The sequence below is a fragment of the Natrix helvetica genome (assembly GCF_964273705.1).
Source record: "Natrix helvetica genome assembly, chromosome: 3".
Classification (NCBI taxonomy): domain Eukaryota; kingdom Metazoa; phylum Chordata; class Lepidosauria; order Squamata; family Natricidae; genus Natrix; species Natrix helvetica.
The window spans coordinates 111170682-111196008 of NC_138549.1; the positions used below are offsets into that span (position 1 = coordinate 111170682).

Below are 25327 nucleotides of genomic sequence, written 5' to 3' on the forward strand. Positions count from 1 at the left end.
AGGACTGCGGCGCGCGAGCCGGCGGAGCACGCTCAGGAAGGCGGGGAATGGGATCAGCCTCAGCCTCCAGCACACGTGGTCCCATTCCCCGCCTTCCTGATGATGTCACCAGCCTCACCAGCCATAAACCTCACCGCACGTCACCGCCTAAGGTTAATTACAAATGTCTCGAGATCCTTTTTTATATTGATTTAATTAATTTGGGGAAAGAATTTATCTTTAGTTAGACTTAGAAGAAAGAGGTGACTTGTATAATAGGATGAATGACAATATATTATTTTAAACAACAGATTTTCTTCTTCTTCTAGGAGGATCTAGTAAGTGAAGACTCCCATCAACCGTCTGATCAGACCACAGAAGCCAACTTGGACTTTTTTGAGTCTGATCCCTTCGTTGGTAGTAAGTATGTTCAGTTTTCTTTCCCTAACAACTTACGAAAGAGTCAAAATGATACTTCAATTAACCTTTGAACCAAATACCCAGTGAGTCACTTAACTTCACTGGAAGCCTTTAGACAACATTTGATGAGAGTGGATTTCTACAAGGCAATTGAACTAAATCAATTTATACAAGATTTTGTTAGATATTAAGTATAGTAGTCCTCAACTTATGACCATTATTTGCAGTTACAACCTTGCAGCATCTCCATGATCATGTGATCGAAATTCAGATACTTGGCAACTGGTTCATACTTATGACCATTGCAGTGTCCCAGGGTCATTTGCAATATTTTGACAAGCAAAGTCAATGGGGAAGCCAGATTCACTCAACAACCAGGTCACTAACTTATCAACTGCAGTGATTCACTTAACAACTGTGGCAAGAAATGTCGTAAAATGGGGCCAAAATCACTTAACAAATTCTAACAACAACATAAAGTTTCAGTTCAATTGTGGCCATAAGTTGAGAACTACCTATATATTATTGTCCCCAGTTAAATTGTCCTTGTTTGAAAACTTTGCCTTTAAAAAAACAGTACTAAATAAAGGCTAAATAACTGAAGATCTATCTATTGTTGCTCAATTGATGTCAGCTCCATTAGATAATTAGAGACCAATTATTCAGAGCTACTTTGTATAATGAAATGGGCAGCATGTAAAATTCCACAGGGAAGCTAAAGCAGATTTTGAGATCAGCTATAATAAGATAACTTGCAAGTCTGATTATGCTATGCCTCCTCCTCCTCCTCCTTATAGTTGTGAACTTATCTTTCTGATTCCAATTCTGAATGTTATCTGGCTGTTTTAGATTTAAAATACTGTATTTTTCAGTCTGTAAGACTCTTTTTTTCACTCCCCCCAAAAGTGAGTGGGAAATGTCTGTGTGTCTTATAGACTGAATGTTGCCCATCTGCCAGCCCCCACCCTTCAGCCTCTGCTTCCAAGCAATTTGCCTCCTTGCAGCAAACACCAAACAGCCTGGACAGCTTCAGCACATCCTGGTCAGCTTTAGCACAAGCAGCTGATTGGCGGTTGGATCTGCCTCTTGCAATACTACCGATCAGCTGTTCCAGGCTGCAGAGATTGTTGCCGTCTACCGCTGCCTTCGTGCCCCCATTCAGCTGACTGAAAACGGCACACACAACCTAAAATGGGAGGTGCGGAGGCCCAAAACGGGATGTGCGGAGGCTGAAAATGGGCTGTGTGGAGGCAGCGATAGGTGGCGATGGGCAGCAACGGTGATCCCCACAACCTGGGACAGCTGATAGGTGGTATTCTAGGAGGCAGATCCAACCGCCAATCAGCTGCTTATGCTAAATCAGACTGTGCTGAAGCTGCCAGGCGGTTTGCTGGAAGGAGGCAAATTGCTGGGAGGCAGAGGCAGATTTTTTATTTTTGTTTTCTTCCCCAAAAGCTAGGTGTGTCTTATAGTCCAAAAAATATGGTACATTTTACCCCTAGTTCCATTGGCCAAAGGGTTTCATATCTCTGACCAGATCATCTTCCTTAGTTGCCCTAGTTCCTCATCTCTATAGTTAAGCTACATTTGTCACTCTTTCTGTTTCTGGACAGAAACAGTAGGTAAAACTGTTGGTTCCAGTGGGTAAAAGTCCAAATAGTTATCAATGGATATTTGTGAAGATTTTTTTTAAAGCTATTGCTGTAGCCTTTTCTGCTCTTTGGAAAGCTCCATGATCCTATTCCTCAAGGGGTTCAGGCACAGAATCAGATATATGTTATCCATAGCCTGATATTCTGCTATTGTCCTGATATTCTGAACAAAGCCGAAAAATATTTTTATGGACAATGTTTTACTTTCTAAATAGATGATCCTTTCAAGGATGATCCATTTGGCAAGATTGGTGAGTGTTTGTTTTCTTTCCTTTTAATCTTTTAAAAGCAAAATTTTCAAGATGTAAATCCATAATTAAAGAATGTTAAGAACTGTATAATGGGGTGGAATTCTTTATTTGTATAAATCCCCCACTTATTTTGGTTTCAGTTAATATATCAGCAGGCTAGAATGATGGGAGTTGTAGATCAAACATTTGGAGGGGCAGGATACCGTTTTGGAAAAGGCTCATGTACATTTAAAAATTGAGTATGTTGAAGTAGCCTTTACTTTGGGGAACAATATGCAACATGGAATATTCATTAATGTTCTAATTGATAAATGCATAAACTACCAATATAATAGTAAAGTTGGGCTCATTTTATAGTTTTTTGTGATATTTACAATAGGAAATAACTAAGCACACCTTCTAGTGACACTGTCTTCACTTCGTTGTCTTTAAGATCCTTTTGGTAGTGATCCCTTTAAAGGTTCAGATCCTTTTGCTGCTGACAACTTTTTTAAGCAGTCATCCTCAGATCCCTTTGGGAATATTGATCCATTCAGTGCAACCAACAGCAACAATTCCACAGTAAGTCTGAGAGAAGAGATTACTATTATATTATGGCAGATTTTGGTATGAAATGTCTCCATTAGGTTTCATATAAATTGACTTTGCTTGTTCCTTATCCTCTATGGACAGATATATTTTACAGACATTAGACATTTGATCTTTTATTTGCACAGAAGCTTCATGAATCTTTGAAATCACATGGAAGTTTAGCTTAGACACACTACGTCTCTTCGCATTTAATGAAATGTAGTATTATTAGATTGTATGAGATTTCACAATGGTTAAATAGGACTGTTGTGCCTTAGGAAGTTCTCAAAACCACTCTTCTCCATTTTCCTTTTATTTTACAATCGATAGATCCTTTAATTTATGGCCCATATAATTTAATGTGTTACATTTGCAGAACCCTAGTTGTTAAACGTACTGGTGTTTATAGACAACCAGAGATAGAGTATTAGCATTCTTTACAGTGTTGGTGTTTTAATAACTTCTGAATGGATACCAGTTGGATACCAGCAGCCATATATAAAGGGTTATACTGTAGATGCTTCAAACAGAATAGAATTCGGTTTAATACTGAAGTTTTGAAAATAACTTTCTGAAAAGCTAATGACTGGAATGTATTTTAAATTATTCAAATACAATTTAATTTTCATTTAGATTTCTCTCTTAATACTTAGGTAAAGAATAGCATGTTTCATTTTAAGAATTTGCACTTAATGAATTTTAAATTTTAGACAGAAACACTGAAACATAATGATCCTTTTGCTCCTGGTGGAACTACTGTGACTGCATCAAGTGATCCAGGTAAGAAATTATAATAACAATCTTAACCTATTTGAGATGTGAGGCATATTTGGATTTTTGAGAGTACATCATAGCTACTTACTCAAAATGGCTCTCACAATGGGCATGGATTACCAAGGATCCTTTACTAGAAAGCAGAGAGAAGACAGTTCCTACAATACCTCCTCCTTATAATCAGACCCAACTTACTTTACTTTTTTTTTTCTTTCAAAGGTAAATTTGCTCATTTTCAGAATACTGGATTATGGCTACCATTGTCTGTTAAGCATGCTACTGAAAATATGCAGTTCAACAATTTTCCTTTTAAATTCCTGTTAGATTAAAAGAAAGTAATGTTAGAGGGGAATATGATAGATACCAAGTAATATGTCCATAGGAGTTTGTTGTCCATAGGCTATATAAGGGGTCTGCAAACTTTGGCAACATTAAAACTGGTGGACTTCAATCCCAGAATTCCTCAGCCAGCCATAGTGCTGAGGAATTCTGGGAGTTGAAGTCCACAAGTTTTAAAGTTGCCATGTTTGAAGAATCCTGGGCTATATTTTAAAATCCCCTAGTTAGGAGCAAGACAAGATCTATATATTTAATTGTGTTACATGCACCTGCATCTTTTTAGGTTTTAAAAAGCATCAAGCTCAGTCAAATTAATAATTTTAATAGCTTAATTACTTTATTTTTCAATCAAAACTAAACATTTAATCCATTGTGTGATGTGTTTCATAATTTTAGGCATGACTATCTGCCAGAATACATTTTTGTGTTCTCTTAACTCTGACTAACTTCTGTAAACATGTTAAATTTTATTAGTTTCAACCGAAGAATTATAGTTCATTTCAAATCCTTAGTGTTAAATGTGATTAGCATTATAATCAAATGTGATTATGTAATGGATTTTGGTTATCAGTTTTCAAAAATATTTGATTCAGTGATGTTTAATTATTATATTTTGAAAGCATCAAATTTGATATAATGTTGTCATGCCGAACAGCAAAGTCAGACAAGGATTTAAACATTTTAAGATCTGAGGAATTATTTAACACACCAGAAGTAAAAGCAGATTCTGACACTGCTTCCAGTATCTGACAGTTTCACCTTTAGAAGATTTTATAGTCAGAACTTTTCTGGATACTCCCCCGTTCCTATTCTTTCCCAATCAGAAATAACATTTTATTGTTACCAGAAAATCTGTTTATATATACAGTAGCTCTAAGTTGAGAGCTGAAGTTTTGACAGCTGAATTTCTGCATGCTGGTGTTTTCAGGGTTAAATAAATATTTGGACCAAGTTCTAAATTGCTTTTCCAGTTTAGATGCTACCTGGGCTGAGCTAGTATTTCTTCCTTATCAACTCTTCTCAGATCATAAAATAATATCATCTGAGCCGCCTTATCATTTCCTCCCCCCCCCCAAAAATGACCAAATCGTTCATAATATTACATAAGGTTTTACTAATGCAGATCCCATATTTAAACTCAAAAAATTGAGTCAAGATGTGCAATGTGTTCTGAAGAGAATTTATTTCTTAAGAATTAGACTAAGTGCAGTGCAGAATTTAGAGTTTTTGTCTAAGCTTCAACCACAAAAGACAATCTAGTGGACTGGACTTCAATAGTACAAATATGTTGATGATAAATAATCTGTAGGAGAAGAATGGCAGTATTGGGGGCAGAGCTTAAAAAGGGATCAGTTTCGAATCCCTACAGACGGGATGTCCAAGCCCTTGAACCTTTATCTAACTCCAAACAGGTAGTAACCTTAGTTGAGAATAAGATTCCTGGGCATAGACTGTTTAGCAATAAATCAGTTTAATTGGATCTTCATGTGTGGACCTGGTCTTTCACACCTGACACTATGTCTTATTATGTAAACATACAAAACTGTCCTTTCATGCTACCTGGAGCTTGTATTCAGATGCTACTGCTTTCATGTCAGAAGCACAGAGGCACTTTTAGGTTGAAAGAATTAGCTGGTGACATCATCGTTGCCCCGAAGACACTCAGGTGGCGGGCTCCTTTCATGTCTCTGTTAATGTGTCCACCAAAGTGGTACCTATTTATCAAGTTGTGTTTGCATACTTTTGAATTGCCAGGTGGGCAGGAGCTGGAGTAAATGATGGGAGCTCATGTTGCATCTTGAATGTGGGCTTGCTAATTATTAACCCAGTGTTCTAACCAAATGAGCTATCAGGCTCCTCTCCCTATTCAGATCAGTGTGGTTTCAATTTGATGGTTACACCTTGGGAAGGTAGGCTCCATGTGGTTCCTATGTATTCTGAGCTGAATTTAGCACTAGCTTATTAAATAGGTAATGATTCATTTATAATATATTTCAACACATCCTAAATCAACAAGAGGAAACCTCAACTGTTCTGAAGTGCCATTTTGGATCGTGATTGTAGTGCTTCTGTCCAGTTTGCACGTTCCTCTGAGATTCCTGCAAAATTGTTTTTATCTTTTATTTTTCGATGCAGTGCTTATTACTATACAAACACAAGCCTGACTTTTGTTTAGACAGTCTTTTTTTTTAAATAGTAATATTTGATATTTAAGTTATTCTTGCTGGTGTATTGAAGGCTATTCCTGTTCTTCTTTTATTTAAGACCATTAGAAAATCTTATCATATATAGCTCCAGAGAAGCTAACTGATTATAATCAGCAAGTGTGTTGGTTTTGACATTGTATCTATACAATTAGTTCAAACATCACCAGTGACGGGTTTGTACCTGCCAACTAATCTTTTTCATGCACTCTTTGCAACTGTATTCCTTCTTACACACTTACTTGAGTCATTTATCAGACTATGATAGGAAGAGTTAATGTTACTATTTTTATGAAAATTGTAGTAGTCATGGAAAAGTTGTACCAAAAGAAAGAGTAACTTACGTTTCTGTAAGTCCACAGTCTTTTTTGTTTAGTATGCCTTTGAAATGGCATCAAATATCCTGTATTTCATTGTAACAATATGCATACAAGTGAAATAGAAAACTAAAATATTTTGAAGACTCATCGTATCTGATTTTGAGTTTGAATTGTACATTTTGAGGGGCGCAATAAACAAAATGATTTCCATCACCTCTTGGAATAACTTCTAATTATTTTGATAACATTCCTGAGACTTATTTTAGTTTAATTCCATATAATTAACATTAATAATGAGAGCTGAGTGGTAGTGAGCTTTACATAAGCCTTCTTCATATCTGGTGAAAATACAAAGAGCTCAATAAATAATTTGTTTCCTGTTTTTCATCTTGCATGTTTGTTTGTTTGTTTGTTTTTGTGGCTCCAAATCAGTGTCAAATCCTGCCTGGACACGTCCTTACTATTTTGGCAAAATTTCAGAAGTGGTTTGCCATTGCCTCCTTCCTAGGTCTGAGAGGAAAATGACCAGCAAAAAGCCACCCAACTGGCTTTGTGCTTAAGGCATATTTAGAGCTCAATCTCCCAGTTTCTAGCCTGATGCCTTTGCCACTGCACCAAATTAGCTCCTATTAGATCCTTGCATTAGATTTACCTTCTTTTCTTTATGTTTTCCTTTGCTTACTTCAGCTACAGATCCCTTTGCATCTTTGTTTGGAAATGAATCATTTGGCTGTGATTTTGCTGATTTCAGCACTTTGTCAAAGGTAATTTGAAATGATTAATGCTTGTGGGCAAAGCATAAATTTGCTCAGGAACAAAATAAAGCTTCAGCAAACATCATTGTAATTTAAGTAACTTGATTCTCATTTTGAACTATGTCTCATGAACTATGGTATTATTGGTTTTCTTAATAAAAGCATTGTGGTTAATGGGAAATTACATCATAGGCATTTGTTCCTTAGCTCAGCAGTCCAACTTTTGCAGGTTGGCAGCCCGGGGAGAGGAGAACTGGGTCATGTGAGGAGCAGGCTGGCATGTATGCACACACAACTCAACTACACGTTAAGCTGTGTGTACATGTGCATACGTGCTGCTCACACACATCAACTATGCATGCGCTGGCCCCATCCCGAATAGGCCATGGCCCGATAGGGGGGGTTGGGAACCCCTACATTAGCTGATTTTGATTAGCTGATTTTCTTCTTCAATTCTCAAAATACAATCTTTGGAGTGGTCAAAATTCAACATTTCTGAAGCCATATTTGATAATTCATTAAGCCAAGCCAGACTTGAATTTGTTGCAGCAGGATTGACATTGAAAAAGTGAAACTGAATGTGGAGTCCCAATCATTCAATTCTGTATCATCATTACAGGAAATGATATAGCAGAAACACAACTTTGAGGGTGACATGGACATGGGCACACATGCCATATAATTTTACACAAAAATAGTTTTTTTTTCCAAAGAAGCGATCAAAACCTGTACCCTACATTTAAATCAAAAAGACTTTACAGTGGCAAGCATCTATCATTAATATTTAATAAACTCATAATAAACAAAGATGAGAGCTCTGAGTAGCTATAGAAATCATTAGTTTTTGGAGGACTCCAAATCCCTATCAAATAGTACACCTTCTCCATGTTTAGTGACCATTCCTTAAATCGGAAGCAAAATGATTTGGGGAAAAAGAGATAGACTGCAAAGATCACTCATTACTGCCATCCTATCTGGATAAAATTCTTTCGTACAGCATTATTCTCACTCCAGCGCAAGTGATTGTCAAGTGCAGAAATTTGATTGTAAGTACCTGCATTGGTTGGAAAATGATTTTTAAATAATTGTTACCATCATGCTTGTGAATAGTTGCTAAACAAGATAGTGCTAAATAAAGAGTGGCTTTTGTTCTGTGTCCTATAAATATACTATAAAGTTGGAAACTTCAAATAACACCTCTAGGGAAAATATTAAAGTGTGCATGTATGATTAGGGAGTTCTTTATCCTCAACTTACAATCACAGTTAATCCCAAAATTTATATTGTTAAGTGAGAAATTTGTTAAATAGGTTTTGCCCCATGTCACGATTTTCTTGCCACATTTGTTAAGTGAATCACTGCAGTTGTTAAATTAATGACATGATTGTTAAGTGAATCTTGGCTTCCCCGTTGACTTTGCTTTGTCAGAAGGTTGAAAAAGGTGGTCACATGATCCCAGGACACTGAAACCATCATAAATGTGTGTCAGTTGTCAAGCATCCAAATGTAAATCTCATGACCCTGGGGGTGCTGCAATGGTCATAACTGTGAAAAATGGTCATGACACTTTGTTCAGTGTGCTTGTAACTTCAAATAGTCACTAAGCAAACTGTTGTAAGTCGAACGCTACCTGTACTTTAAAAGTGAAAAATGTGATTAAACATTGCTATATGGTGGAAAACTGTGGCCAGCGGGAATCAAATAATGACATTCATAGCTAGCTTAGTAAGAAGCAGTTGGGTGCAACACTAGTATGAGGCTTATAATGATCAGTAAATTAAAAAAAGACACCCCCCCAACTTGTGCATAATGAAGTTTATTTCCTGTCTTTTTTTTAAGACGAACAATGACGATCCTTTTAATGCATCCGCAAATGTTAACAATATAGTTATAACAAAAAATTTATTCGAGGAAGCTCCAGTCAAAAATGAAGATATTCCTCCTGCTTTGCCTCCTAAAACTGGAACACCTACCAGACCTTGTCCTCCCCCACCTGGTAAGAGACAGCATGAAATCTATAAATGCTAAGGTTTAAATGGAGCTTTTTTCAGATGTAATGAAACTGTAAAAGGAGCATCCTATATTTCCCCCCACGTTCTGTAATACAAGAATGCCCAATTTAGTTACAAACTAGTTTTCATTTTTTTTAAAACTTTGGTTTGTATTTTTTAAAATGTCCAGTGCAATAAATTATAAAAGAAGCTGTTACTTCGTATTGTTGTGTTAGTACTATAAAACTCTAAATTTAATTTGATAAGGATGGCTGATTTGAACCATTTTTAATATGAACACTGTCATTTGAATTAGATGGCTAGCTCCCATTTTATATGTCCAAAATCATCCATGTAATGAAAATCGTGGCAAACATTATCTACTCTTCAACTCAAAACTCTCATCCTGTAACTTTAGAATATTTTAGAAAATCATGAGTTTAGGATATGTAGTATTACTTACACTATATACTGAAAAAAATATCGTCATGTTCATAATTATGCTAACTGATTATTTTGGTGTAGGAAAAAGACCTATCCACAAATTGGAGTCTTCAGAATCTTTTAAATTGAATGATCCTTTCCAGCCTTTCCCAAGTTCTGATGGCTCCAAAGGACAGGAAGCTGATCCATTTGCTCCTAGTGGAGTAGGCAAAGAGATGGATTCCAGCAATTTTGCTAATTTCAATGCTGTAAGTATGGAGATATTCATTTACCGTAAATAATTATTGTTTTGCAAGAACAGTGAATATAACTCTATAAACCTTGAAGATGGGAATGTGTTCCTCTGTATTAGTAATCTCTTATTTAAAGAATACATCATCATGATCTATTTGGAGACAAATACCTGGTTGTTAACCTTCCAGTAACACATTGACCACTACGCAACAATTAGATAGTAATTCTGAAAGTTCTCTGAGGTTTTAATCTAGCTATAATTGCATGCATTGCATATATCAACCTGTAGCAGGACTTACAAATTGATATTGCAACAAGGCAGTCTTAGCTCCACACACTTTCCTTAGTAAGCCTCTTATGTCTTGCCCAGACATTTGAATAAGCAGCTGGTTGAAATGTCTGCCTGATCCTTAGTTGTTATGTTGCATGACTGTCATTTGATATATTTTCTTGAAAGAGGTGGAGAAAAAGTAAGTAACATTCTGAATCTATTGACATGATATAGAACTCTTCACAAAATGTAGTTTTTTTTTAACTTTCTGTGATTAATTATAGGAATAGTATACTGTATGATGTATTTTAAAATAATTCATCTGTATACTTAGCAAATGATAGTAACCTGAGCCTTTTTTGCCTGGGTTGGAAGTGGGGTCTGATCTAATTAATACTATGATGGGAGATCATCAGAACTGGGGAGAAGCAATGACGTATTCCTTCCATATTACAGTGTTCTCAAATTCTTACTTGCTGTTCTACTAACAAGTCTTATGTTTTTTCTGTTTTAGTACCCTACTGAAGAAGATATGATTGAATGGGCAAAAAGAGAAAGTGAGCGAGAGGAGAAAGAGCGACTAGCAAGATTGAAGCAGCAAGAGCAAGAAGATTTAGAACTAGCAATTGCACTCAGTAAATCTGAAATATCAGAAGCATGAAGGGTTGCCTCAAATATTTCTCCTTTTCCCTGGATATCTAAGCTATACGTAAAGTAAACCAGAAGTTACATATGAATGGGAAAGTCAAAAAGGCTTTAAATCCTGCAAATGTGATTTTTTGAGCAATTATCTTATTTGTAACTTTTTCATATCCATTATTTTCATTTGGCAATTGTTTAATATAGCAATTTTCCATTTGTACTTGCCTTGGAATTCCTCTGTACTGTACACTATTACACCAAAGTAGCTTATTTTAACATGTAAAAAAAGAAAACCCCGATAACTCTACATTTTTAAATTTGAACACAGATGCACAACAATATATTGTGGACGATTTTAAAAGACAAATATGTTTCATGCAAAGTACATTTTTCTATGTGTAATATATTATTCGCAGTGTGAAAATCTTCAAAAATGCAGGTGTGCGTAACTGTGAAGTGAGCACATTTGTCCTTTAAAGATGGCTAGGTCACATATGAGATCTATGTTCTAAAATATTCATAGATGGCATGTTTTATGTCTCTTCAGAAGGGTCCTATTTGCAATTCCTATAATACTGAGCTATTTTAGTTCTTCCAGTGGCCTGCATTTGGCCTGTAAGTAAAACTGGTGATATAGTTAATCAAATTATAGTTATTTAAAAAGAAAAATCTAGCTTGCAAATATTCAGGTAATTAAAAATTCTGATAATCCTGCTTTGTATTGAAATATTCATGTCTGGCATTACAGTATTAAAATTTATATTTTATGTTTTACAGAGATAGCATTTCATCTTAAATATATGAAATGCTTTGTGCTTCTTGTGTTCTTTTTACTGAAGCTCCAATACTGGACTGGAGATCAAAATCCCCCCCCCCCCCCCGCATTACTGCCTTTTTGCCTGCCCATTAAGAGTCTAAAGAAACTTGGACATTTTCCAGGGAGATAATAAAATTAGACTGACCAAATTCAGTATCAAGAATTCTGATGCTAATTGAGCCAGTTTCTTTTGTGAAATATGCAAACAAATTGGTGATTTGACAGCTGAATTTGAAATAAGGTAGGAAGTAGACTGCACAAAAGATAACTTACAACGGTCAGTTACTGTTGTGTATAATTTATTGAATGCCAACTGATGGTTGCACCTTAAATTAAATACCCTTATGTGGTCACAGAGTCAAAATAAGATTGAATGTTAAAGAAAAATAAGTTATTTCCTATTCTATATAATGTGTTACATAGTGCAGAGTGTTGAATTCATTCCAGATACCTTCCTTTTTACTCTGAAATGCTTAGTTAGGCTGCAGGCTTACAAAATAGGTGGTCCTGTGTCATCACCACCCCACCCCAATGCATGATATGGTATTTATAACTAAATTTGGTTTTTTTTTCTTCTGCTGCAAAGGATTCCATAATTGCCACTGTCAGGATAAGGTATTTCCATTTACCTGTGGATGCTGCTGTCAAGAATCTTTTGAAGAAAGTAGTGTTTCCTCATTTTTTAAATATTAGTTTGAATAAACTTTCTCTTTTGCACTGAGAAATGAGAATCTAAACACCTAATAAACAAAATAAAACCTCTTGCCAAGTATTAATAACTTTAATTTTCTCATGGACTTTCATGGCATTAATCATACAAGTTGTGTGGTTAACTGCATTTCTTACTTTTAAATGTATACTTGGTGGACCAATACATTATCTGTGTCACTCATAGTCATGTATACATGTATGTGTATATATGTACACAAACATTAATTCATTCAGGCATAGGATTAAAAGTTCTGAGTCACCTGATGTGACATTTTATGTTACTGATAGTTCACAGAACTTTTACTCAAAAGTATCTCAATAAACCACTTCTATGTCAGCTTTGATGGCATTACTACTAAAGTTCTAAAAGGCTTGTAAGAACTTTTTCAGGCGGGGTTAACCTCTATTTATAGACTTTGTTTAAAAATTCTAAATACAGCCTGTAATTATGAATTAAACTGTTTAAGTATATATGATGAGCCTAGAGAGTTTTTTTTAATGTTTTGTGTAAGGCATAAAGCATCGCATCATTGGATCACTGTTCAAAAACTACTTCACCTGATACAAATATATAAGTGAAAAAAATGGTTCAACTAATACTTCTGAATATCAGAAATGTGTTCCAACCTCCAAATTAAACTCATCTCCTATTAGCATGACATTAGATTTGCAGACCTACCAATTCCAATGTGGTACATGAGAATACCATCTTTAAAACTCACTCTGAAATAGAAAGCAAGAAAAAGATAAATACTGGTCTTTTCAATATCTTTATATTTCAATATTACAAAGCATTGAACTTTATACAATACAATACAATACAATAGTAGAGTTGGAAGGGACCTTGGAGGTCTTCTAGTCCAACCCCCTGCCTAGGCAGGAAACCCTATACCGTTCTAGACAAATGGCTATCCAACATCTTCTTAAAGACTTCCAGTGTTGGGGCATTCACAACTTCTGGAGGCAAGCTGTTCCACTGATTAATTGTTCTAACTGTCAGGAAGTTTCTCCTCAGTTCTAAGTTGCGTCTCTCCTTGATTAGTTTCCACCCATTGCTTCTTGTTCTGTCCTCAGGTGCCTTGGAGAATAGCTTGACTCCCTCTTCTTTGTGGCAACCCCTGAGATATTGGAACACTGCTATCATGTCTCCCCTAGTCCTTCTTTCTCTTAAGCTAGACATACCCAGTTCCTGCAACCGTTCTTCATATGTTTTAGTCTCCAGTCCCCTAATCATCTTTGTTGCTCTTTGCACTCTTTCTAGAGTCTCCACATCTTTTTTACATCGTGGTGACCACAACTGAATGCGGTATTTCAAGTGTGGCCTTACCAAGGCATTATAAAGTGGTATTAACACTTCACGTGATCTTGATTCTATCCCTCTGTTGATGCAGCCTAGAACTGTGTTGGCTTTTTTGGCAGCTGCTGCACACTGCTGGCTCATATTTAAATGGTTGTCCACTAGAACTCCAAGATCCCTCTCACAGTTACTACTATTGAGCATGGTACCACCTATACTGTACCTGTGCATTCCGTTTTTGTTGCCTAAATGTAGAACCTTACTCTTTTCACCATTGAATTTCATTTTATTAGATAGGGCCCAATGTTCAAGTTTGTCAAGATCCTTCTGTATCTTAAGCCTATCTTCTGGAGTGTTGGCTATTCCTGCCAGCTTGGTGTCATCTGCAAATTTGATGAGTTCCCCATTTATTCCCTCATCCAAATCATTGATGAAGATGTTGAAGAGTACTGGGCCTAAAACAGAGCCTTGGGGTACTCCACTGCATACTTCCCTCCATGTAGATGCAGTTCCATTGAGGACTACACGTTGAGTGCGGTTGGTCAGCCAGTTACGAATCCATCTGGTGGTGATGCTGTCTAACCCACATTCTTCTACTTTATCTAGTAGTAGGTTATGGTCTACCTTATCAAAAGCCTTACTGAAGTCCAAGTAAACTATATCAACGGCATTCCTCTGGTCCACTAATTTTGTCACATTATCAAAGAATGCAATAAGATTAGTCTGGCATGATCTGTTTTTGACAAATCCATGTTGACTTTTGAAAAATCACCTTTTAGATTGTTACATGATAATTATACAGTTCCAATATGGTCTGCAATAAAACCTCTGCATCAGTAATTTGGTAGCTGGATTTATAACTTACACTAAACTGAGTCCAAATAAACAAAATTATTGGTTGCACAAATGTGCTAATCCAGCCACTGAAATCGAAGTAATTATTGCCAAGGCGGAGTTCAATGTATCAAAATTTCCTTCTTTTAAGATTTAGTCAAGAATTACCTTCGTCAGTATCAGTCTAACCCAAGCGTTACCCAACCTGCAACTCTCCAGATGGATCAATTCTGCAATTCCCAAAATGTTGCTATGAGCCAGGAGTTGCGCTCAACAGATTTGAAATGATCACTTGGGGAAAGGCAGAGCTTTGCATGTATTTTGATCTATTTCAAGAAGCCCCATGTCTATTTGAGGATTTGCACATATGGACACTCAAGTGAATATAAATGGTGGATTACCCTTACTGAGCAGACCAGTATATGAGTGCTGGTTGGTCTCCGTTACACTTGTAATAGTTTTAAATGACCCACTTTACTAAGAAAACATCTTAATCAACAGCTCTTATTTCCCACTTACCTCTTCTTTTATACTGTTCCCAGTTTCCAACAGTATGCCTAATAGGACTGTCCATGCTGAAAATAATTTAGAAGCATTTCTGACCGTATAAATCTTAAACAGAAAAACAATGTATTTGTGTGGCGTCTGAAGAACATGCTAGATAATATTCATAGTATGCACAGTTTCATAAACTATGCAGTTCATTAAGTGAAATGTCCTCAAAACGTATGTGTATCATAACAGATCTGATAGATTTGTGCTACTGTAAAGATTAAAATGACTTGTCTCTACCCATCTGAAACTTTTCTGTAACTTTGGATGTTTTACATTAGTTATTAATTCTGGTTGAGATTTAGTATTACATTGGTTAATTTTGCTTTTTTTTTTTAATCGACCTTAAATATTGAGGTATGGTGTGAATAGAATGTACACCTGATCAGGTATATATATAATATAGAATGTACGCATGATCAACACATGTAGATTGATTATGTACCATCAAGTTGGTTTGATCTCGTCTGACTTCTGGATAGAAACATGGCAGACTAGTACAGTATGTCTCTTGAGAAAAGCGAGGATAATGCAGAGGCAAAGACCAACGGTCAGACAATATGCCCGAGGTAAGAGCTTTTCCAGACAAAAGAGCAGCCATTAATCATCTACATGAGCTCCAGAGGTGGGGGTGAGCTCCACATGAGGAAGCCCACAGGAAAAGACATTCATGTATCAGCTTTTCCAAATAAATCTGACAGAAAATGACATTTAGTGTAAGGATACCTTAGTAGAATCTTGCAAGTTTTAAAGTACAAATCTACTGCCATCTCTTTACAGATTGATACGTTTATGGATACTCGGAGTTTTTTTAACAATCAAGCTCCTGGAGGCTCCTTCCTTCTCGTGTGTTTATTTCCTAGGCAGCATCTTTTCCCCTCATTCCCCAAGATGACCCATACATCCAGATGTAAACTACCATCTTCTATTAGCATGGCATTAGATTTGCAAACTGACCAATTCTATTAAAAAGATAAAAGGTAAGGAGTCCCCGTGTCCCTCCGCTAGTTGTTGCCAATGCTAGTGGGTGGTGCTCATCTCCATTTCAAGGCCATTGAACCAGCCCTGTCCAAAGACATGTCTGCAGTCATGGCCAGCAGGATTACAGAGTTGTTATCTTCCTACCAAAGTGGTAGTGTTTAATTGTATTTGTATGCTTTTGGTTGGCAGGAACTGGGGCACGGACAGGTACTAACCCTGTCATGTGGCACTCGGTCTCGAACCTGGCTGCTGGGTTTCCAGCTGACAAGCCCAGTGTCTTAACCGCTGAGTCACTGTACCGCCCAATAGAAAAAGATATATTAACACTGGTTCTCAACCTTCCCAATGCTGCGACCCTTTAATACAGTTCCTCGTGTTGTGACCCCCAACCATAAAATTGGTGTCTCGGTTCCTAAGACCGTCAAAAATATGTGTTTTCCGATGACCCCTGTGAAAGGGTCGTTCGACCCCCAAAGGGGTCCCGACCCACAGGTTGAGAACCACTGTATAAACAGAATTTTGAAAGCCTGAAAGTAAAATTTTACCACCCTTATCATTAAACCCTTACAACTTGGGGTGGTCTCTTCTGAGCCTTTTGTTCTGCCCACCGTGCAGTTGCAGGCTATGCTCACTCTTATCTGACCGTGATCTAGGCAGCATCTCTTCATCCCATCTTCCTAGGTCATTCCCACATATCATTAACAGTTATAAAAGGAAAGAGAGGTGCTGTTAAGCCACTTCAAAGTAATATATCTATGATAGATAAATTCATACAAAAGTATACTATTTTGTTGTCCAGCAAGGTTATTAGATGTGTATAAAACGCATATAAGTTACTCTGATGGAAGATAACATGACAGATATTTTGTGGAATACTAAACCTGGACTTTTTGCGGAAAATGGAAGAAGTAAAATAATTTCTAGACCGAACAATTAAAATTTGATGGGTACCGGTATGTATGTATGCACATAAAAGATAAATTATGATTTTTTAAAAAACAGATAACTATGGCTTAATTCATACACTAGGTATTTTCTATTCAGCATAAGAGGGCTGGAGGTTTTCTTTTCCCAGAACCACTTTTAAGTTCTTCCTGCAAATTTAATTTTTATGCTATCTGCCATCCAGCCCTCCCCTCCCAATGGCAGAACTTGTAAATGTGATATCAATGCGGAGAACACTAATATTCTTTCTTTTAAAACAAAAAAATCTCCCTCAGTTTCTTCTTCCTCTTGGTTGATGGATCCAGTCAGGAACTGTTCAGTCTTCCTTCCAGCAAGAAAGAAACGTAGAGAAAAGAAAGAATGTATTAGTCTTGGGCGTTTCAGACACGCAGTAAATTGATTAAGCCTGGCTTGGATCTTTTCCTCTTACGTTTAAGCCTAAATGCTCCCTTTGGACTCACGCCACACCCTGATCAGACGCAAAGGGGCTCCTGGCCGAAGTTGGCGGGAGAAGAGAGGAGCCAAGACGCCGCTTCACAGCGGCAGTTTCTCGTAGCCCGTCCCTCTAGAAGCGGCCCCTTTGAAGAAGCTAGAAGAGGTGGAGCCCAACCGGCAGGAGGGGTTGCTCCGAAGCATAATAGAACTACGTTTCTATTATGAAGACTGACTGCAAGCCACTAGCTTTCAAGTTGGGGAGAAAGTAGGAAGGGCCGCTTCAAGCGCCCTCTGGATTTTCAGAGGAAAATCTCCCGTAGCCAGTTCAGATCTGGCAAGCGCTTCCCTGCCGGGTCCGATGGATGCGCAGCACATGCGGAGAAGGAGGAGGGAAGCCAAAGACCCTAGGTAGATACGAAGGTGGGGTGTTGGTCCTTTATTTGCGGGGAGAGCCGTTTCCCTGAGTTTTCTTGCCTTTTGCTTTCAAGAGTATAAGCATGATGGCAGGCAGAAAAATTAACCGGTGAAGTTTTCGGTTAGCATTGGGTTTGTGAATAAAACACCAGTTGAACTTTCATATTATTGGTCTTTACTGAGGTTGAAGACAGATTGCTGTATTTTGAATGATCGAGCGCTGTTTCTCCTCCTTCCTTTTGCCTTCTTTCTGATTGCAAGCTACTTGGAATATTTTATGCAGATTATGGCTATGTTAGCTTGCTTACACTGATACAACCATATTTTAATGAGTTTTCTATTAATTGACTAAAGTTTGAGCTGTCTAATGATGGGCAAATATACATTGCTTATAAATAATGTAAGTGTGGAGCATATGCCCGTAAGAAAGGTGACAACTGTAAAAATGAACTGAAATCATCAGCAAATCTAAAGAGCTAGTATTAATAGAGGATATATTAATGGGCCTGTTTATTAATAGAGGATATATTAATGGGCATTTTTCTTGGTCAGGTAGGCTAGAGAGAATGTTAATAGTATGGTTTTCTTACAGTTAATGACCACTTTTAATTCATATTCCATGACTAGAGTTGCAAAGTAGGAATGAAAGAAGCTAAGCAAATTGTACAGAATAAAAAGCAAGTGTGTTAAAAAAAATAAACCTAAAATACAGAAATAGATTCAAAATGTATCAGGGGATAACATTTCATTTGCTACCTATTAGTTGGTTAAATAAGTACAATCTTATATTTTATTATCATAGCTAAGTAGAGAGATACCCTGATTATAAATAAGACCAGGATATCTTGAATTGTGTTCTTGATGAGTCATTTGACAGAGAAAGAGAATCAAAGCTGTACGAGTAGGGCTACTGGGGGAAAAATAGATTACCTTGAACTATAAAATTTGGGGAGGGATCTTTACAGTCTTGGCTGTTGGGATGTGCCTGGCATGACAATTATAATGTGGAGTCTAGTTAATAAATGTTGTTGTCATAATAAATATACTAGGCATTGAGGTGTAATTAAATTGGTTGTTGTTTCTACTAAAACATATCAACACAGCAACTTTCTGGAAATTTGGATTCAAGGAGCACCTAGTAGTTGATTCAGATTATTAAAATTAAACTGCATAGTCATATCAGTAAATAATAGCATAAAGCCTCTCTGCTAGTTGCCTTCTAGAAAATCACGCTCCCTATCCTGGATAAGGGGCTGAAAGAAAAATAAAAGCTTATATACGGGAGTCTAGTATAATGTAATACGTATGTATCTCTGTGCCCTGAAAGATTAAGGGAAGGCAGGCTGTATATTTTGATAACCTCAGTTTGGTGCTAGACAGAATCAAGAAGAACAAAAGCTTGCTGTCCATTTCTTTTATCAGAGTCACCAAATATGGCCTGCAAAAATCTGGATAATCACCAGATGGTAGCAAAGTAGAACATTAAACAGCTCTTTGCTGCCATCAGGTGATTATCCAGTTTTTTGCTGCTCAGATCCAGAACCTAGCCTTTGATGAGAAGTGAACTACAGGTAGAGGGCTTTGATTTTCACTCCACGTAGCAGGTTGCTAGGTACAAACAGCTATATAAACTCTGTTAATGTGAAGTCGAGACAAGGAAGCTCTACTACTGTAATCTGCAAGTACTATAGACAAAGAGGGATCTAGTTCTCCTACTCTGCATGTTGAGAAGGGAAGGAATGATTCAAGAGAAAATTGTTTTGATAATTATTAATAAGGGGCATAATGCCTCAGCAGTTAAAGACATGAGTTTGCCAGCTGGAATGCTGACAGCATGAGTTCAAAGACCCGAGTGCCATGCAATGGGGTGAGGTCCCAGTACTTGCCCCAGCTCCTGCCAATTTAGCAGTTCAAAAGCATGAACATGTGAATAAACAGGTATCACTTCGGTGGGAGGGTAATAGCGTTCCATGTGCCTCGGGCTATAATCATGCTGGCCACATGACCACAGAAATGTCTTTGGACAATGTTGACTCCCTCAGTTAAGAAACCGAGACAAGCGCCGCCTCCTAGAACAAGCCACAACTGGACAGGGGAAACCTTTACTTTTAATCATTTAAACAGCACCAAGGAGATTCACCTTCAATATTTTTAAATTCACTTCCTCTTATTCTGGTATTCCATGATATTATTGGGGGTATTGCAGGTGGGAGCAATAAGTCAACATAGCATTCATGGTCATAATCAAAGTATTTTATTTTTTACTTATCCCTGGGATGTCCCTCATTATTACTGCCACAAGATTAGGCAGTAAAAGCTCCCTAGGCCAAGCCTCAGGATATTTGGGGATAAACAATGTAAACCAATGTAGCTTTGGTCAAAGCCTTACCAATTCCTATTTACAAATTCAATTCCCACAGTAATTCCTGTCTTGTCCCAATGGGATTGGCTCACCTCACCAATGCTAGCAGAGGTGGCATACTGCAGATCCCATCAGCCAAAAAAATCTGGCTGGTGGGTTCCAGGAGAAGAGCCTTATCTGCTGTGGTTTCTATCCTCTGGAACATCTTACCTCTGAGGTGAGATTGGGTCCCACCCTCCTGAGGTTTCATAAGAGCCTTAAAACCTGGCTCTGCCCAATGGAGAAAATCCATGCTGGACTACGGTAATTAATACTTATATTGTTTCATCTGTACAGGGAGAGATAGGGAAGAGACATGCTTAATTGCTTAATTGAGGTGAGTGTGTCTAGGCTAAATTTGCTGCCCGCAACACACAGGAGGAGATGTGGGGCTATTAAATGTTAAACAGGCCTTGGTAAAAGACATATGCCAGAAGCCATTTTCACATGTTCATGTACTGCATTATTCATACGTTTTTAAAAGGTCATAAAAGGAAGACATTATTTTCTTTCTAATTTTGTCAGTCATGAAACAGATATAGATATAAAGTTATTATTAAAAATGCTCTGCTTTTATTGAGCCAGCAGACAAGTGAGAGGAATTGTTCTGTAAGCTAAAATTGTTTTGGCTCCTGGAGGGAATATGGTTCAACTGTGTAATCGAAGAATTTTCTCATTTAAAGAATGGAGCCATTTTAATTTAATTTATAAAAAGCTGTGTCTTCTTTTTTAACATTTTTTTTACTTCGAAGTAAAGCAATAGCACATAAATTTTTGTTCTAAATATTTATTCCATTTTAGGTGAAACTATTGCTATTAAATTCAATGGAAAAAACTGTATTCAAATTGGTATGCTGTGCATTGACTTAGCTATTTATTAAATTTTCCCATCTCCCCTATAAGATGACTCTAAGTTATCAAATAAATAAATAAATAAAAATATTAAAACATTAGAATTAGCTATTGCGACACATAGTCTAGTCCTTTATCCAGCTTACTCACAAATTATGTACAGCAAAATTCCTCTAGTTATTTTCCTTCTTTTTTGGTAGATAGGCTAGTTGGCTGCTTGGCAAGCAACTGAACAATGGAGCTTTATTTTCCAGGGCCCTGTCCATTTTTTCCTAACAAATATTTGGGTCCCATGTGTTTAGAAACTTGCTATATTAGAAAAGTGGGGAGATGCTGGCAAAAGATCCAGTTAGCCAGTTAACCAAAGTTTTAATATTAAATGTAATCTGGAGGAGCAGAAATCCTTTGCAGACGCTAAAAGGATGGTTAAGAAATAACCCACGGGTGCTACGTCGCCGATCCCAGATTTAAAGCATTTAACTGGTGGACTATATTTTGCTGTGTGACACTCATCAAGTCATTTCAGTATCACAGTTTATCTGATAGATAGACCTTTTTTTTCCCATGGACTAGATAATGAGATCAACCTGTTTATATAGTAACCTATCCGCACACAAAGATGAGCTGAACCTAATGGTTTGTTTTTACCTACAGAATTTGTGCCTCTAGTTTCATTACAGATTTTGAGGGTGCAAATGGAACCGCAGGGAATTGTGTTGCATGAACAAAATGAAATGGATGGGGGGGGGGGTGGATTTCATAAATTTTCCCTCATAATCTAATACTGTGCTTGTTGACTTCAGCCAAAATGCTTCCGTTGGCTCTATGTCATTTTGTGTATTTTCAAGATTGCTGTTTTTTAATGAGTGCTGAACAAATAATCTACTGTTCCTTTAAATCAAGATCATATGCCACTGTAATTCCCTCCTTCCTCAGGATATTGCAACTAGGTGATCTCCTCATCTTTCCATAGCAACTCTAGCTGGGAAAGACACAGTAGTTGCCCATTGACGTTCAACTCAGCTGACAATAATTAACCTCCCAATAACCAACAACATCTTTTGAATGACTTATGAAAGGTTTTACCCTAGGAAACCTTTCATACAAAATGCATAATTCTCCCCATACTAGCTTCTAAGGCAGTTTTTCTTGATCTTAGCAACCTTAGAGTAAAGGGAAGAAAGCCCCAACTCTATGTCCATGGAGGCTATAAGGATAGATGATAGATAGATAGATAGATAGATAGATAGATAGATAGATAGATAGATAGATAGATAGATAGATAGATAGATAGATGATAGATAGATAGATAGATGATAGATAGATAGATAGATAGATGATAGATAGATAGATAGATAGATAGATAGATAGATAGATAGATAGATGATAGATAGATAGATGATAGATAGATGATAGATAGATAGATGATAGATAGATTAGATAGATTAGATAGATTAGATAGATTAGATAGATTAGATAGATAGATCGATAGATAGATTGATAGATAGATAATAGATAGATTGATAGATTGATAGATAGATAGATAGATATAGATAGATGATAGATAGATAGATAGATAGATAGATAGATAGATAGATAGATAGATAGATGATAGATGATAGATAGATGATAGATAGATAGATAGATAGATAGATAGATAGATAGATAGATAGATAGATAGATATAAACATGGAGGCTGTAAGCCTAGTGTTGACTCTAACCTTAGCCTCCCTACACCACAGCCCACTGCCACACATCACCCTTTCTTAGGAACGCTGTCTAAGCAATCTCCAATTTTTGAGCTGCTGGCAGCCATTTTCTGCCATGGGAGACTCTTCAGGAGGTGGCTCCCACAAGACCTCTTTATCTGGCCTTGCCTAAAGGGGCCTCTTGTTAGGCCACAGGCTCCTCCTAAAGCCTGCCACAGGGCCTTTTGCTGTGCTGTGCTATTTACAGAGCCTACAGGCAATCCCTGACTTACAATCATTTGTTTAGTGACTGTCTGAAGTTACAATGGCACAGAAAAATGTGACTTATGAGTGTTTTTCAGACTTAGCACCATTGTAGCATCCCCGTAATTAAAATTCGGATGCTTGGTAACCGATTCATATTTATGACAGCTGCAGTGTCCCAGTGTCATGTGATCACCTTTGGCGACCTTCTGACAAGCTGGGTCAAAGGGGGAAGCCAGATTCACTTAACAACCATGTTACTAATTTAACAACGGCAGTGACTCACTTGACAATGTTGGCTAAAAAGGTTGTAAGGGGTCAAAACTCACTTAACTGTTTTAGCAACGGAAATTTTGGGCTCCATTGTGGTTATAAGTCGAGGACTCTTTGTATTGGCTGACCCTTCCTGTTGACCTGTTTCTGGCCCCCCAGGCCAAATCTGTTGACAAGCCTCTTCAAAAGCCGGACTGTTGCTGGATAATCCCTGGTTTTGACTGCTGACTCTCCTTGCCTTGTCAAGGCCTTCTTTTCACCTATATCGCCTGCTGTAATTTCAGGCACATCTACCCAGTTGTTATTTCTATTAGATTTCAACTGCTTAAGCTATTTAGTTTAAAATGAAACATATTCTTCATCTCCTTAAAATATTTCTTTCATATTATGTCTCCAAGCAGCCCAAATATGGAAAGCAAATCTCCATGCCTCCCCGCCCCCTCCCTCATATTCCTTTGCTTTATTCACACACATACACATGCAAACCTAGGCTGGAGATTTCTGCTTTTCTCTCCACAGTAACGGTGGTGTAAGCAGGTGGAGGACATTGTATAAAGCAAGAGGGAAGGGAGGAGCTGTGAGGAATTTATTTTCACATCAAGCTAGACCTTTTCCTTTTAAAGCAGGGGTGTCCAAACTTGGGAACTTTAAGACTTGTGGACTTCAACTCCTAGAATTCCCCAGCCAGCATAGCTGGCTGGGGAATTCTAGGAGTTGAAGTCCACAAGTCTTAAAGTTCCCAAGTTTGGACACCCCTGTTTTAAAGTGTCCTTACGGTGCACAAAAGCATAAATGGATCTAAATATCCCAGGGGCATGCAGTATTTAAATGGCCCCAAACCAGCATTTCAATTTCTTTGGGCTATGTTCCAAGAGCAATCCTGGAAAAATGAAATAATAAAGACACTTTTGCATCTCAAACTAAAGCTAAAATCATTAGAGAATTTAATCCTGTTTTCTCATTATATAGCAGTGATCTTCTCAACACATTGTATTATAAAATAGTCATCCAGTTCGGGAAAGTATATCATAGGTCAGAGGTCTTCAACCTTGGCAACTTTAAGACTTGTGGACTTCGATTCCCCAAATTCTGGGAGTTGAAGTCTACAAGTCTGAAAGTTGCCAAGTTTGGGAACCCCTGTCATAGGTAAACATTTTTTAAGCCTTGATATTTTTTTTCTCTTCATGCTCAGTTGAATCTTAGTAAGACAAAGAAACAGTTCCAAATTGTCCAGCTCTGATTCAGTTCCAGTGACTGCTCTACTTTATTATAAGGTCACATTGAGGACTGGTAATTGTCCTGGATCACGGCCCTTAATAGAACAGTATAGAATGTAGACTGAAGCTTCCACTGTATCTTATCCTGGTCCAGGAAAGCCTGGTTACATCCTTATCACATGTTTAAACTACTCTATGCCTTACAAAATGAATCAGAAATTAAAACTGATACAGAGCATACTAAGGGAGGACATCGGTTGCATCTTAAATCACAATGTTGTAGCTGTACTGATTGACAATAGCCTTCCGGGACCAATTCATAATGCTAGTTTTCATGTTTAAAGCTCCATTTTGAGATCTGAAGACATCGATCTGATGAAGTGGATTGGGAACCATGGAAGTTTATGTGAAAATAAATCTGTTAATCCTTAAACACCTGGAAGTTACATTTTTGGCCTATATGTGGCACCTGGTAACTACAAGATGGATTAGCATCAAAGGGACCTTATTGATTTTAGAGGATGTTTACTAAAAGTTTAAATCATCTTGCTTCCCCCCCTTTTTTTTTTCCAATGAAAAATAGAAATTGGTGATATCTTATTTGTTGCCTGATTTAATAATGCGGTCTTACGCAATGCTCAAGGAGATGGAAAATATACTAAAAGACTGCATTCCAAAACCTCACAAAGAGGAGGAATAGGCAGTTATACTAGGCAAAAAGCAGAGCATTGGGTATAATTGTTGTCTTCTTAAAATACCGTAAGCAGAAATATTTATCTTCTTGTGAGATAAATTTGTGG

General features: G+C 37.3%; 2 protein-coding genes across 2 annotated transcripts in view; both read left to right on the forward strand.

Annotated features, from left to right (window-relative positions):
- Positions 1-12845, forward strand: part of EPS15 (epidermal growth factor receptor pathway substrate 15) — a 55087-nt gene extending 42242 nt beyond the window's left edge. Inside the window, exons 18-25 of the mRNA XM_081946736.1 lie at positions 309-399; positions 2267-2302; positions 2736-2863; positions 3583-3652; positions 7197-7273; positions 9104-9260; positions 9781-9947; positions 10719-12845. Of these exons, the coding sequence (XP_081802862.1) occupies positions 309-399; positions 2267-2302; positions 2736-2863; positions 3583-3652; positions 7197-7273; positions 9104-9260; positions 9781-9947; positions 10719-10865 (873 nt within the window). The 3' untranslated portion in view covers positions 10866-12845. The remainder of the gene's footprint in view (positions 1-308; positions 400-2266; positions 2303-2735; positions 2864-3582; positions 3653-7196; positions 7274-9103; positions 9261-9780; positions 9948-10718) is intronic.
- Positions 12846-17499: 4654 nt separating this feature from the next.
- Positions 17500-25327, forward strand: part of TTC39A (tetratricopeptide repeat domain 39A) — a 51188-nt gene continuing 43360 nt past the window's right edge. Inside the window, exon 1 of the mRNA XM_081946921.1 lies at positions 17500-17826. Coding sequence (XP_081803047.1) covers positions 17777-17826 — 50 coding nt within the window. The 5' untranslated portion in view covers positions 17500-17776. The remainder of the gene's footprint in view (positions 17827-25327) is intronic.